This window comes from Leucoraja erinacea, chromosome 19 (assembly GCF_028641065.1).
Source record: "Leucoraja erinacea ecotype New England chromosome 19, Leri_hhj_1, whole genome shotgun sequence".
Classification (NCBI taxonomy): Eukaryota; Metazoa; Chordata; class Chondrichthyes; order Rajiformes; family Rajidae; genus Leucoraja; species Leucoraja erinaceus.
The window spans coordinates 27182475-27195621 of record NC_073395.1 but is presented as its reverse complement, the minus strand read 5'-3'; the positions used below and the strand labels follow the sequence as shown (position 1 = coordinate 27195621).

The 13147-nt window shown below is 40.9% G+C and overlaps 1 protein-coding gene across 2 annotated transcripts in view; it reads left to right on the top strand.

The window, feature by feature from the left end:
* The window catches only part of tmem117 (transmembrane protein 117), a 269354-nt gene that overhangs the window by 193402 nt on the left and 62805 nt on the right, over nt 1-13147 (top strand). For both annotated transcript variants that reach the window (XM_055650707.1, XM_055650708.1), the window contains exon 5: nt 1952-2049. In XM_055650707.1, coding sequence (XP_055506682.1) covers nt 1952-2049 — 98 coding nt within the window. The remainder of the gene's footprint in view (nt 1-1951; nt 2050-13147) is intronic.

Sequence of the window (13147 nt, the reverse complement as noted above, 5' to 3'; positions counted from 1 at the left end):
CACGAGTAGTAGCTCTACTCAATAACCAAAAATCTGTAGCCTCCGTTTGCTCTGGTATTTTATTTAATTCACATGTTTAATCGCTAATGTTTTATTATTAATGTTTAATGTTTTATGTGTCATTCCTAACTGTCACTGTATGTCTTGTTGTCACTTGCGAGCGAAGCACCAAGACAAATTCTTTGTATGTGAATACTTGGCCAATAAACTTCATTCATTCATTCATTCGTTCAGTAAATGCCATGCGAGAGACATTAATGTCACAGTCTAGCCCCATATTTGATATTTCATGGTCATCTGTACAGCAGTGGGCTTTTAATTTTTTTTGTGACTATCCAACAAATAACAAAGGTCACTTCCCAATACTATTGCACGTTAATCATGGGGGAAAAAAAGTCAACCATTAAAATACATTTCTCCATGGCATGTGCAGAACAGCTGCATAAAGGAAAGATATTGGGATGTTTGCCAGTGTGTTTGTGTGTGTGAAAACTTATATTGTCTTAGATAGTGAACAGCGTTATCAGAGATTACAATGGGAAGTAGTTCAATGCGGAAAGTGGGTTTTCTAAATAGCTTTCTAAATCATATAGTAAGAAACGTTTGCACATAGAAATGCTTGGGCCAGTTTCTTGAGGAGGAAACATTCGAAAGATATGACCACCAGCAAATCTAACTCATTTTCCTTGATCTCCATCCCATTTGTCTTGTTTCACAACTTACACTTCCTTATCTCTGTATCTCCCTCTCCCCTGACTCAGTCTGAAGAAGGGCCTGGACCTGAAACATCACCCATTCCTTCCATCCAGAGATGCCTACTGTCCCACTGAGTTACTCCAGCGTTTTGTATTGCTGAGTTACGCCAGCAATATATCTTCGGTTTAAACCAGCATCTGTAGTTCCTTCCTACAACTAACCCAGATAAAATTGCTTTGGTGTTAACCTTCTCTATGAGAAATGGATACTAAGTACCACTTTCTAGGCTAATTTCTTGCAACTTGGCTATTGAAAATCACAAGTGAAGAACACTCTGGTAATTCAATGGGAATAAAAGTCAAGAGAGATGCAAAACCTGTCTTTGCTGACCTACTTGGGTCCTGATGCAACATCTCCAATTCCAAATACTCAGCCTTGTTTTTAAATCTCCACATCACAATCACAATCATAAATCCACTGCCATCCCTGTAAATCCTCTGGTCCTTCAATCTCATCCCAAGAACTTTCCCTTTTTCCATCTCTGTGATCTAGTGCTTCTATCTTATCAACACTGTCCCCACACCCAACCCGAGCCTCTGCTGGTTGAAACACATTCTGTGTGTGTTTTGTTTGAAGCTGTTTCTCGCTTTGATTGCATAACTATTGACTGCTCATTTATTTTCTAAGATCCATCACTCTGGAAATCCCACCCTGAACCCTTACAGCTCCTTCCTCACCTGTAGCTCACTCCTCAAAATATATCTCTTTGACAAAGAATGTTGGCATTCTCTATCACTGTGTTCCCTTGGCATGGCAGCTTGAAATGGGACTGAAGTGGAGTCTTTCCACTCACATCTTCCTGGAATATTCAGCAGGATGTCGGAACCTGGCATATTTGTGACCTGGCTTAGATATTGGTCCTTCCAGTATTCATTAATAGCTGAAGGAGTGGTGTAGTTACAATGGGATTTCTCTCCCAGGAACCATACAGACGATGGGCCAAATGGCTGCATAGTATTCTGAAGAAGGGCCTCGACCCAAAACATCCTATGCCTTCGTTACATAGATGCTGCCTCACCCGCTGAGTTTCTACAGCATTTTTGTCCAGCATCTGCAGTTCTTTCTTAGGCATAGTATTCTGAAATGGTTGTACAAAAGTGTACAAATCTGTGACTTACAAGGAAAATGGTAACAAGTTAAATAGAAGAAATAATGTGCAATATTGTAACATTTACTTCCATTGTTTCCAATGAAGGTCACAGATATGATGCTCCAGGATGATTCCTATCCAGCTTGGGGCAAGACTGTTCGAGCCTTCTGGAGAAAGGGATATAACAGGATTGTCTTGTTCTGGTAAGTTTGAACTTTAAAAGCCAATCAGACAGTTGTTATTTATAATTCCTTTTTATGATTCAATATAAAGATATTTCCTCTGGTGATCCAATTGAAGACCTATTAGTGTATTCATTTCAATCTAGTCAGCTGTTGTTGCACAGCTTGCAATGTTTTCAATGTTAATGCGATTATAAATTCCAACAGAACTTATACTAATTAGATTTTCTGCAATAAATCATTATTCCAAAGTTGCAAGTATTAAATTATTGTACCATTATAGATTTCTCAAACACGCTTTACACCGAAATGGAATTTGCTTTTACCATCATGAAAACTTAGCTGACACATTGATTTGCTGATTCTTATTGTACTCCAGGAAGAACTTGACCTTAATAACCATGTACTAAAATTAACTTTAATGCTAAGCTGTTTTTGATCTCGTAGCTTCGATTTCAACCGCACGGTTTTACTTCGCAGTAAGTGCAGTAGGCTCTACTTGTAAGATTATTTGATCTTGTAACTCTACATGACAAGCAAGAGAAGCATACAAATTAATAATTGGCTGGAAGATGGAGAAGCTCCTCATTGCAGTAGTGGAAAACCCTTCTGGGGGTCTGATTTCCGGTCTTATAGCATATCGTATAGGGAATGCATCAATTTCCAAGGTGGAAGTCAGCAATTAAGGGTCTGTCCCACTTACGTGTCCCTGGCATGCAAATTACGCGACCTCGTCGTCGCGAGGTGCACGGGCATCGTATGGCAGCGCGGGGCCAGTCCCACTGACAAGCGAGGAGGGGTATGTAGTTGTGTGCGACATCGCGCGGGGCTCCGAAATTTTTGTAGCGAACAAAATCTTCGCGCGCTAGCATCCTGTCGCGGAACTGATGGCCAAAGTGGGACAGTCCCAAGACCCTGGCGCCATGCAACGTCTCATCTTCAACAGCAGCAGAAGCAGGCAAACGATCGCCGAGCTCGGCCTGGGGCTCACGGCCGTTGCGATCCGAATCCTCCACCACTTCTACTCCTAGTGCGGGGCCAAGAAAACTGAAGATGGACACAAAATGCTGGAGTAATTCAGTGGGGCCGGCAGCATTTCTGGAGAGAAGCAATGGGTGACGTTTCGGGTCAAGACCCTTCTTTCAGACTGAAGAAGAGTCACGACACGAAACATCATCCATTCCTTTTCTCCAGAGATGCTGCCGGTCCCGCTGAGTTATTCCTGCATTTTGTGTCCATCTTCAAATGACGTCACGCGCTCCAGATGGCTGTGCGGTCGAATGAAGTCGCACGCGACCTTCACGGGACCGTCTCGCCTCAACGCGACCACAAGGTCGCGTAATTAGCATGCCAAGGACACGCAAGTGGGACAGGCCCTTTACCAAGTCTTCAAGAAACCTATATGATGTTGTAAGCAAATTGCGTATGATGGCCAGGATCGTACATCTGTTTTAGAACTTAACGCCACAGAACTAATCTTCAGCAGATTACGAATTTCCTGGTTCATCCAGGACTTCTCATTGTGTAAAACTCAAAATGTTATGTGGTTACACACTCACTAATATCTTTCTTTAAGAAGTCAGTGACTTATTCATGGCTTATTCATTCCGGTCCACTAATGAATCCTTGAGTATGGACCAGCTCACCAATTGAAAGCAGTCCCATAGCTGTTCCTCTGCCTCCCCTGACCAGCTCTTCATACTCCTCTTCACTGGTGCTGTGCTCTTCAGTCTCCTCTGCACGCAGGAAGCAGAAGCACAGTAAGGTGGTCAGATTTTCTAAAGAGTGAGGAAAAGATGGAGTTGTAGATGTTCCTGACAGTGGTATTTCAGTGCTCGCTTGTGTAGGGTCCTCTGATATTGAAGGTGATGCGTTGATAGTGGTTCAGCAGATACTTCTTCATGCTAGTCCCCAGCGATGAGAAGGAAAGTCTCGGAGTACATCATTTCATGCTTGTTGACCGTGGTATGTAATTCCTCAAGTACTAGCTTGTGGTACGCCTCAGGCAGGACATAGGCTGCAGCCACGATGACTGTGGGGAACTCCTTCAGTAGGTAGAACGACACTACTTAACCATCAGATGTTACAGGCTGGGGGAAGCAGAAATGGAGAAAAGGGATGGGTGATATTTCAGGTCAGGACCCTTCAGACTGAAAGTAGGGGGTGGGATGTGAAGAGCTAGAGGCAAGAAAAGACCAGGACCAATTACTTCCAGGTGCTGTACTTGCATTAGAGCGGGGAGGGGGTGTCAGTCCACCAACTCTGTCGGATCCATCGGTCGATCATAAGATCACCATGCATTTATATGGCTTAAAAGCCTGTTACCTACTGCTGTTGTTCGGGCTGCAGATTTCAGCTTTATAAGGTCATAACATGAGCGTACATATGTTCTCATGCATGCTGCCTGAAAAATATCACCTCTCTGTGGTGCCATCATGTAAAAAAAAGACAGGGAAATAGGCTATTCAGTATGTTGGGTTTACGCCAGCTTTTTGTGTAATCACAGCAATCCTGTTCCCCTGTGACTTATTTCACTGGCATGTTATCAACTCCCCTCTGATTCTTCTGCCACCACCCAGGACAAACGGGTTATTTGCAGTTGCCAATTAACCTGTGGCACATCATGGGATGTGGGGAAAAACTTTATACAGACTGCAATCAATGTCAGGAGCGATTCCTGGTCAGCACTAACGATTACGCATCCTGTCACCATGCATATCAGCATGCTCTGGGCGATTTTAGTAGGTACTTAGTGGCTAAATCCTCATCCTCAGAGTGACTACAAGAAGCAGCCTCCAGTGCATCCCTTGACTCCAGAATGACATAATGTTGACACTCCTTAATCATTGTGATATGTCTGTACAGCTGAATGCATATGAACAAGGATATAAAATGAATAATATAAAATATACCTATGGGCCTACATAAATTAGAGTTTCAACTTCAAAACAATTCAAAGGAATTGCAGAGAACACCGACAACATTATGGAAAAATAATATTTTAATTGCATCAATTTACAAATGCCATTTAGTTTATTTGTTTCTGAGGAAAACAAACTATTACAAAAATGTTTATACATTTGTGAAAAACATAAAACCATGCAATTAAATCACGTCTGTGGGGTGTTTTAACTCAATAATTACTATTTTATTTTCTCTTGTTACACAACAGTTTATTACTCCAATTCAGGGATTTGTTTGCAGTGCCTTCTGTAGATATGGGGGACAAATAGAAAAATCCTGAAGTGGCCAAGATGTAAATCAGAGTCCCCAAGAATATCTGAGATAGTGAGCAGAAACCTCCATGTATGAACAGGATGGAGAATAAAAACATGGAGTGGGAGCCGGTTGTATGATCTGGCCCAGAGTAGTGAAGCCCTGATATCATACACAATAATCACAATGTAGGAGGTGTCTTAAATACACTAGTAATAAATAGTGGCAGATTTACACTATTCTGGGCCTGGAGTTCAGACTTTTACAGGTGAATTGGATGAATTGTGCCTTATGGTCATATTTCTGCTGGTTCTTTGGCAGATGATGTCCAATTAGGCTGTGAAGCCAATTAGAGTTTACTTTCTGTTTTTAGTAGGGGAAGTAAACTGTTACTTCCCTTCAATTTCTGATGCCATGTCTTAAACAAAGAGAAACTTGCTTCCTTTACATTGAAAAGCACCATTTCTTGGCAAGGTGTCAGGGTTGGTAAATGAGGATGCTCTATAAATGGATCTGAGAAACATATAGCATGGAAACATGCCCCTTCAGCCCACCAAGGCCATGTCAACCATCAAGCACCCATTTACACTGATCTCATTTTATTCTCCACACCCATCCCATTAACTCACCCCCCCCCCCCCCCCCCCCCCCCCCCCCCCCCCCCCCACTACCACCCACCTATACTAAGTGCAGTTTACAGTAACTAACTAACCTACTAAGCAACACATCATTGGAATTTGGGAGGAAACCTGAACATCTGGAGGATGCAGGGAGAACATGCATACTTAACACAGACAATTGTCAAAGGGGATTGAACCTGGGTCTGTGGAGCTGTGAGGCAACATCTACCAGCTGTGCCAATATGTTGCACTAAATTGTTCAATAAACTCCCATGTGGTAGACATTGAAAAAAAAACTGAATTCCACAACAAGAACCAAATGACAGAAAACAAAGAAATGTGTTGAATACCTGTTTTTTGGACTGGATTGGAGATATAAAGTTCTGCACCAAGACTCCTGTTGTTTCTGTTAGACATTGGTGCTTGAGCTTGGGTGCACAAGACATAATTTCAAAATTTGCAATGGACACAAAACATGAAAGTGTAAATAATAGAGAAAGCCTTTAAACTTCAGACTGAGGCACAAGTGACTGCAGATGTTGGAACCTGGAGCAAAAAACTATAACTCACAGGCATGAGCATTGAAATCTCCAATTTCAGGTTATGAGCGCCCCCTGTTCATTTTCTCTCTCCTCCACACAGGTCCTCTCACATGCACCCTCTTCCATTACAGGCCCCCTTTCAAAGAACAGCGGATTACATCCATGAAATGTACAATCTGAACAAAGTTAGAAAAATTGCCATACATCAGAAAAGTATATATTAACCTTTATTTAATGAAATGTAGGCAAAGTATTTGAATGAAAGGGAAAATAACAGTTCATTCAATATTCACATAATCCAAAATGTTGGAAGATCTATGTTTCCGTGGGACATCGTGATGCAGGGTCTCAATTTGAAATTATGACTTAAGGGCCTGTCCCACGAGCATGCAACTCCATGCGGTAATCGTGACCTAAAGGGCTGGTCCCACCAGCATGCGCCTGCATGCGGCAAGCGCGACCTAACGTGGTCGCTTGAGCCGTACAGCCTCGCAGAGCCGGTCCCACTTCAATCGCCGTATGGAGTTGTGCGGAGCTGGTCCCATCATCGCGCGGGGCTCCGAAAAACTGACCGTGTTAAAAAATTCTGCGCGGCAACGGCCTGCCAGCCCGCAGCCGCCTCGACGCCGTACGTCACCCGCGAACTTCCCGCGGACTTCGCTCGAACTTCATGTCACTCACTCGACCTCCGCGCGGCCCCCGCTTCTGGTTTGGCCCCGCTTGCTGCATGCAGGCGCATGCTGGTGGGACCGGCCCTTTAGGTCGCACTTGCTAGGTATGTTACAAAACCTACCTGAATCGTGGCTGAGCATCTGCCCCACCCCTTGTGTGTGATTTTGGAGCTGTTTGGAGGGGGGCGGGTTTAAAACCCGATTTTTACTAGGCTGTTCCAATCGCAGATGTTCAGCCTAGTAAATCATTAACGGAGAATCACTGCAAGACCCGGTCCCAAAAGCTATTATTAGTTTTATAGGCCTCGAATAGTAGATATAATAAAATTAAAAGCTCTCGTTCAGTTCGCAAGCTTTCGCAGCCCCAGGGTTTTATAAAGCAAACAATTAAAGGTATGTACCTTATTTTTACATTAAATGGGGCATGTATATAACCCTATAATTATAATTATCTATAACGAATAGCTCATTTTGGGCTTTTTATATCCCGCAGTATTTTTCTCGGCATTTGAAGGCACTAATCTAGCGCGCTGTCAACATTCTAAACCTGCGCGTTCACAGAAACCCACTAGAAAACCGATTTAAATGGGCATTTATTTACAGCAATTGAACACTAAATTCCTTCCATTTGGCCTATAAATTAATGTAAATTAGATATAAAAATCATGTTATATTGTGAATTATTTGTGAATAATCTTTGGACACTTGGGCTATTTAAATATGTTAATCTTTCCTTAAGAAATGTGCTTTTGACTATCTAAGATCACAGCTTTTTTGTAATGCCCATTGAAAATCAATAGGGAACAAGATGCTAATTTCCGAGTATGAAAATGGTCATAACTTTTTTAATACTTGAGATATGAAAGTGAATTAGGTGTCAAATTAAACTTATTGTTATGCTTTATCTGATGGGATAAATTGCAGACTTGATTTTTTAAATCTCAAAATTTTGTAACATTGCTACACTTGCCGCATGGAGTCGCATGCTCGTGAGACAGGCCCTTAATACCTGTTGCCTGAGGTCTTTCTGCATTCTGTTTTTTGTTCTAAATTCCAACAACTGCCATCTCTTTTGCCTTTGTATATTCTATAGTTCCTGTAGAAAGAAGAGTCATTGATATATTGTTTGTTGGAGCAAAGTGATGTAGAAGTTGAGGTATTGGGTTGGCAGCCAGAGGTCTGAGGTATTGATCCAACGACGTGAGTTTGAATCCCATCATGGTTATAGTGGAATTTAAATTCAAATATTTAGGTTAACATGGAATTGCTGTTAGTATTAGTCATTGTGACCGTGTCATCCAACTCACTTATGTTGTTTAAGGAAAGAAATTTGTCATCCTTATCCAATCTGGTCATCTCTGGCTCCAGACCGATCAAATAGTTGAATCTTAACTGCTTTCTTAGTCCAAAAGCAATTAGCAATGGACAATAAACATTGGCATTTCCAGTCACTTGAAGGCATAACTACAACTCCCAAAATTGTAAGATATCTGAACATCTCTACAGCAAATGAATTGCTTTTAAAATGTATTGTTGTCTGTCCCTTTTTCCTGTAATGCAACAATTTGCTCACAAGATATCAACAAACAGGAATGACATATGTGGCTAGACTACTTTGTTGATTGTTGTACAGGATTGTACAGGATGTTGACAAAAATCCACAGGTCCTCTTTAAACAATCACAAGGTATTTTTAATGCTTTTCTGAGGAAAGAAGATGCATTGGTTTAATATATCATCCCAAATGCGACACATCAATGTACTCAGGAATGCCGCTGTCTCTTTAGACTTTACAGAAGCAAATTGACCTACAAAGCTGTACGTCTATGGAGTGTGGGAAGAAAATGGAGCAGCCGGAGAAAGCCTATGCGGTCACAGGGGGAACGTGCAAACTCCACACAGACAGCACCCGTAGTCAGGATCTAACCCGGGACTCTGGCACTGTAAGGCAGCAACTCTACTGCTCAACCACTGTGCCTCTCCTGAGTGGAAATTTCTCATGACCTCCTGACTCAGAAGTGAGAGTGCTGGAAATATACCAAAATTGGCATCTTTTTTTTGGTATCTATGATTTCACGTTTTACTTAAAGTGATGAAAGGTTGGGGAGGTTTTTTTTTGCATGTGCATTTATTATTTGGAAATTAGTTTACATCCTTGATATTTTCACCTCGGATTAATACCTCAAGAAATGATGTTTGCTGCCTCCAGTGATGAAGACTGAAGAATGTGATGAGAATGAACAAAACTCACCAGATCAACAAAGCAAATAACTCATCAGTATTACAGTAGGATTCAATTGTTGCAGTGATCTTGGACGGGACAGAGATTCAACTCCCATCCCATGCAATCATGTAACACGGTGGTGAATGCACTTTGAATGCTTTGGAAACTCATTTAATGATTTCAAATTTCAAAGTTCATTGCAATATACATATGCTACAGCTTTGCATGCTTACCATGTACTAAAGTTGGTGAATCATATATTTTTGCAGAGTTTTGCTTGTTTGCAACAAATGATGTTGTAGGTTAATAAGTCTGGGCCAAAGATTGGAACAAAAGGAGAAAGCTATTCCTAATAATCAGTTTGCGATAGATTTCATCCATTCTACATAGAGTCATACAGCACAGAAACAGGCCCTTCAACCCAACTTGTACATACTGACAAAGATGCCCCAACTAAGCCACTCCCATTTGCTCGCATTCGTCCCATATCTCTAAATCTTTGCCAAACATTAAAAAACACGTTGATCTAGTGAGATAGAATAGAGTAGTGAATACATTATTTGAAGGGATAGATTGGCCCAGCACGAATTATTCCAAAAATATACAATTTGCAAAAGTATGTGTTAAATTGGCCTCTAGATGCACTCATTTATCACAAATAGGAGAAATATGTGGGAAGATTCTATTTAGTTTTATTTTGGAGTAATGTAATCTGTGTAAGACTTTTTGTGTACAGAGTATTTTTGTGTACAGACTTGTCATTTTGACTTCTGAGCAACAGTGACCATATGCTGAAGTAAAACAGTTTCAGCATGATGGCTCCTGGAGAATGTCTGGTTCAAGATCATTATTGGAATTTAATTTCCGGATAAGATGGTGGATATGCCTCCCGCAGCAGCCAGTATCTCAATATTTATTTATGTCATAGAAGCCGGCAATTTGGTCCATCGAATCTGTGCCAGCTCTCACAGCAAACCAATTCATCCCATTCCCTCATTTAGTTCACCTTTTCTCTCATCCTTGCCCATCATCTCCCCTCCCCACCATCGACTCTCTTATCATCCACCTGAACTACTGGTAATTTACAGTGGGTTATTAATCCACGAAGCATCATGCCTTTGGGATGTGGGATGGTGCGGAACACCTGGGGAAACCCACCTGGAGAATGTGAAACTCCACAGTGAAACACAGGAGGTTGGGATCAAATCCAAGTCACTGAAGCAGTGGGGAACAGCAGCACTACGTACTACACTCTTGTGCTGTCTAATGTGATTTCAACAGATGTTCACTTTAGATATTGCAAATGCCAATTTCTTTAGACGGGAGATTTGCTTTGCAATTCAATTATTTTTAACCTTTTCTCTCTGAGCGGGGTTTGAATGTAATATTTATTGAAGTATTGCTTTAAACTAACTTGAATTAATGAAGTTTTGAAATCCATCTTGCAATGAAATGCAACACTGTTGAAGGGAAACAGATGTTAATGAGCTTTCTTGGAGGGACAATCAATGAACAGGCATTGAATATATAACCCATAATGATTGGACATAGTGTGTGGAGGATTTGTGTTCCAGATAATTCGACAGTGGCTTGTTTCAACCAAATTATTTGACGTGCAGCAACAAAGAGGCAATGGTAGATGGCTACTTGGCAGGTTCACTAACCAGTTCCTTGATAAGAATGGCTATTTATTCAGTTCCCTTTGCATCCTGTTAGGAAACAAAAGAAAGTGAAGCAAATTCAGGGTCTGTTTCACCAGAGGTTTAAATTAGGTAAAGATGAGGCAAAGAACTCACATTATAAAGAAGACAGCACAAGAAAATATTTTTATTTTGCTCAGTAAAGTCTGAGTCAATTAACATATGCCAATCCCAGCTTTCTTACAGCTTTGTCCAATTATTATAGTTCCTCTTGTCAACTCTTTTTGTGCAACTTTGTTAATTTTCCCTTTCCTGTATATATCCACATTGTCAAATCCATACAGAGATTGATGGATCTTTGGAATTCTTTACATAAGAGAGGTGTGGAGGCTCATGTTCAAGGCAAAGCTAGGCAGACTTTTGTATATTCACTGAATCAAGGAATATAGGGTTAGTGGTGCTGAGGTAAAACATCAGCCATGGTTTAATTGAATTGTAAAGCAAGCATACGATGCCAACCTCCTTCTCCTTTTTCTTATTTTCTTAACAGCCATATTTTTATTACTTTATTATTTCATTGAGAGGGATGCTTACTAAGATGAGATATATAACTAAATGGGCATTCTTTTATTGCTTGTGGAATAACAAAACCCAGTTATTTGTACCTGGACTCAGGGATAACACCTTGGTCTTTCTGGATATTAGATTATAGGTGAGTGATATTGACAGTGTTACAGAAGAGACTAGTGAGCCTATCTAAAGGCAGTTCCAAAGCTGAACCGAAACTTGTTACAATTCATGTATCCTACCATCATTCCATGATGTAATACAATGTAAAATGTCTAGGAGTTTGCTGGAGGTACTTCCCCTTTGATTCTCCCTGCCAACCAGGAGGAAACCTCATGGGTCTGTCCCACTTAGGTGACTGTTTAGGCGACTGCCAGGGACTAGTTTTAATGTAATTCACCTGGCGACAACCTACTACAGCACCTACGACAATCTACCACAGCAAAAATTGTCACCACTGTCGCCGAAAAATTTTCAACATGTTAAAAATGTTGTGGCAGTAGCCTGTAGTCGCCCAAAAAATTGCCTAAGTGGGACAGGCCTAGCCAAGCATGGATATTAGTTTGGTACGGGTGACAATAATTTATGTGATTTTCACAGAGTTCCCACTCTTTTTCCTGATGGTTAATCCCAGTCACTCAAATGTGTTGTTGATGGTTTAGGGATGAACATCTGAATCAGCACTCTGTCGCAGAATATCGGAGTTTCAACATGTTAGACCACCATGTCACTACTTCCTGCTTTCTTTGTTAATATAGTTTATGGTTCAATTAAGTGTTATAAACAATAAACTGTCAAAGCTGCTTTAAACCCCATTCATCACACACATTACAACTGCATCATCTCATGTTGCAGGGAAATCTTGCCCAATAACCACCCAGAGACCTCTAATATCACTTTCGTGAAGGTTAAATGAGATTGGTGCCTCCCAAGGAAAATGCTCCATAAATGTCTAGGTTTTATAGGCATCTTAAGTCTGCACTGGTCTCCGTTGATTTACTTTGGCTTATATACATTAGGCACCCCTTGGGAAACATTGTCAGTGCACACATATCTTCCTGCGATCAGAAACTGCACTGTAATTACAGCAAATAAGATCCATAGCAACTAATGAGCTCAGACACATTGCGTGCTTTCTTGTTGTTGAAAACTTGAAGCTTGTTTTAACTTAAGCACATCCTTGATTAGTGTTCTGTTCGCTTAAGGATGAAGACATTTATGGATTCAATCATTTTAAGTTACTTCAATGAGCATTCTGCAAGCTGTCTAATAGAACGGAATTAATGCTTGGAATGACTCCAAAATTGTGCATTGTCTCGAGGGAGGGATTAAATATTTATGATGAGTGTTTGCAGTGAAATTCATGTGGAGGTTCCTGCAGCTCCAATATTCCGTTTAATTTATTTCTTTGTTCTTCTTGCCTTGCACTACACAGGATTCTGTAGGTTTTTACTTGGCTGGTGGGGACAAAATGACATTTATTAAACCAAGGACCTAAAAACATAATTGTATTTGTCAGTGGGAAATGTTACAGGAACGATGTTGAAATACAATGTGCATGCTGAGAAGGAAGCGCCAGACTTGGTCACAAATATAATATGAGCCAACAAATCATTGGCTGAATCTATCAGACAACAGGC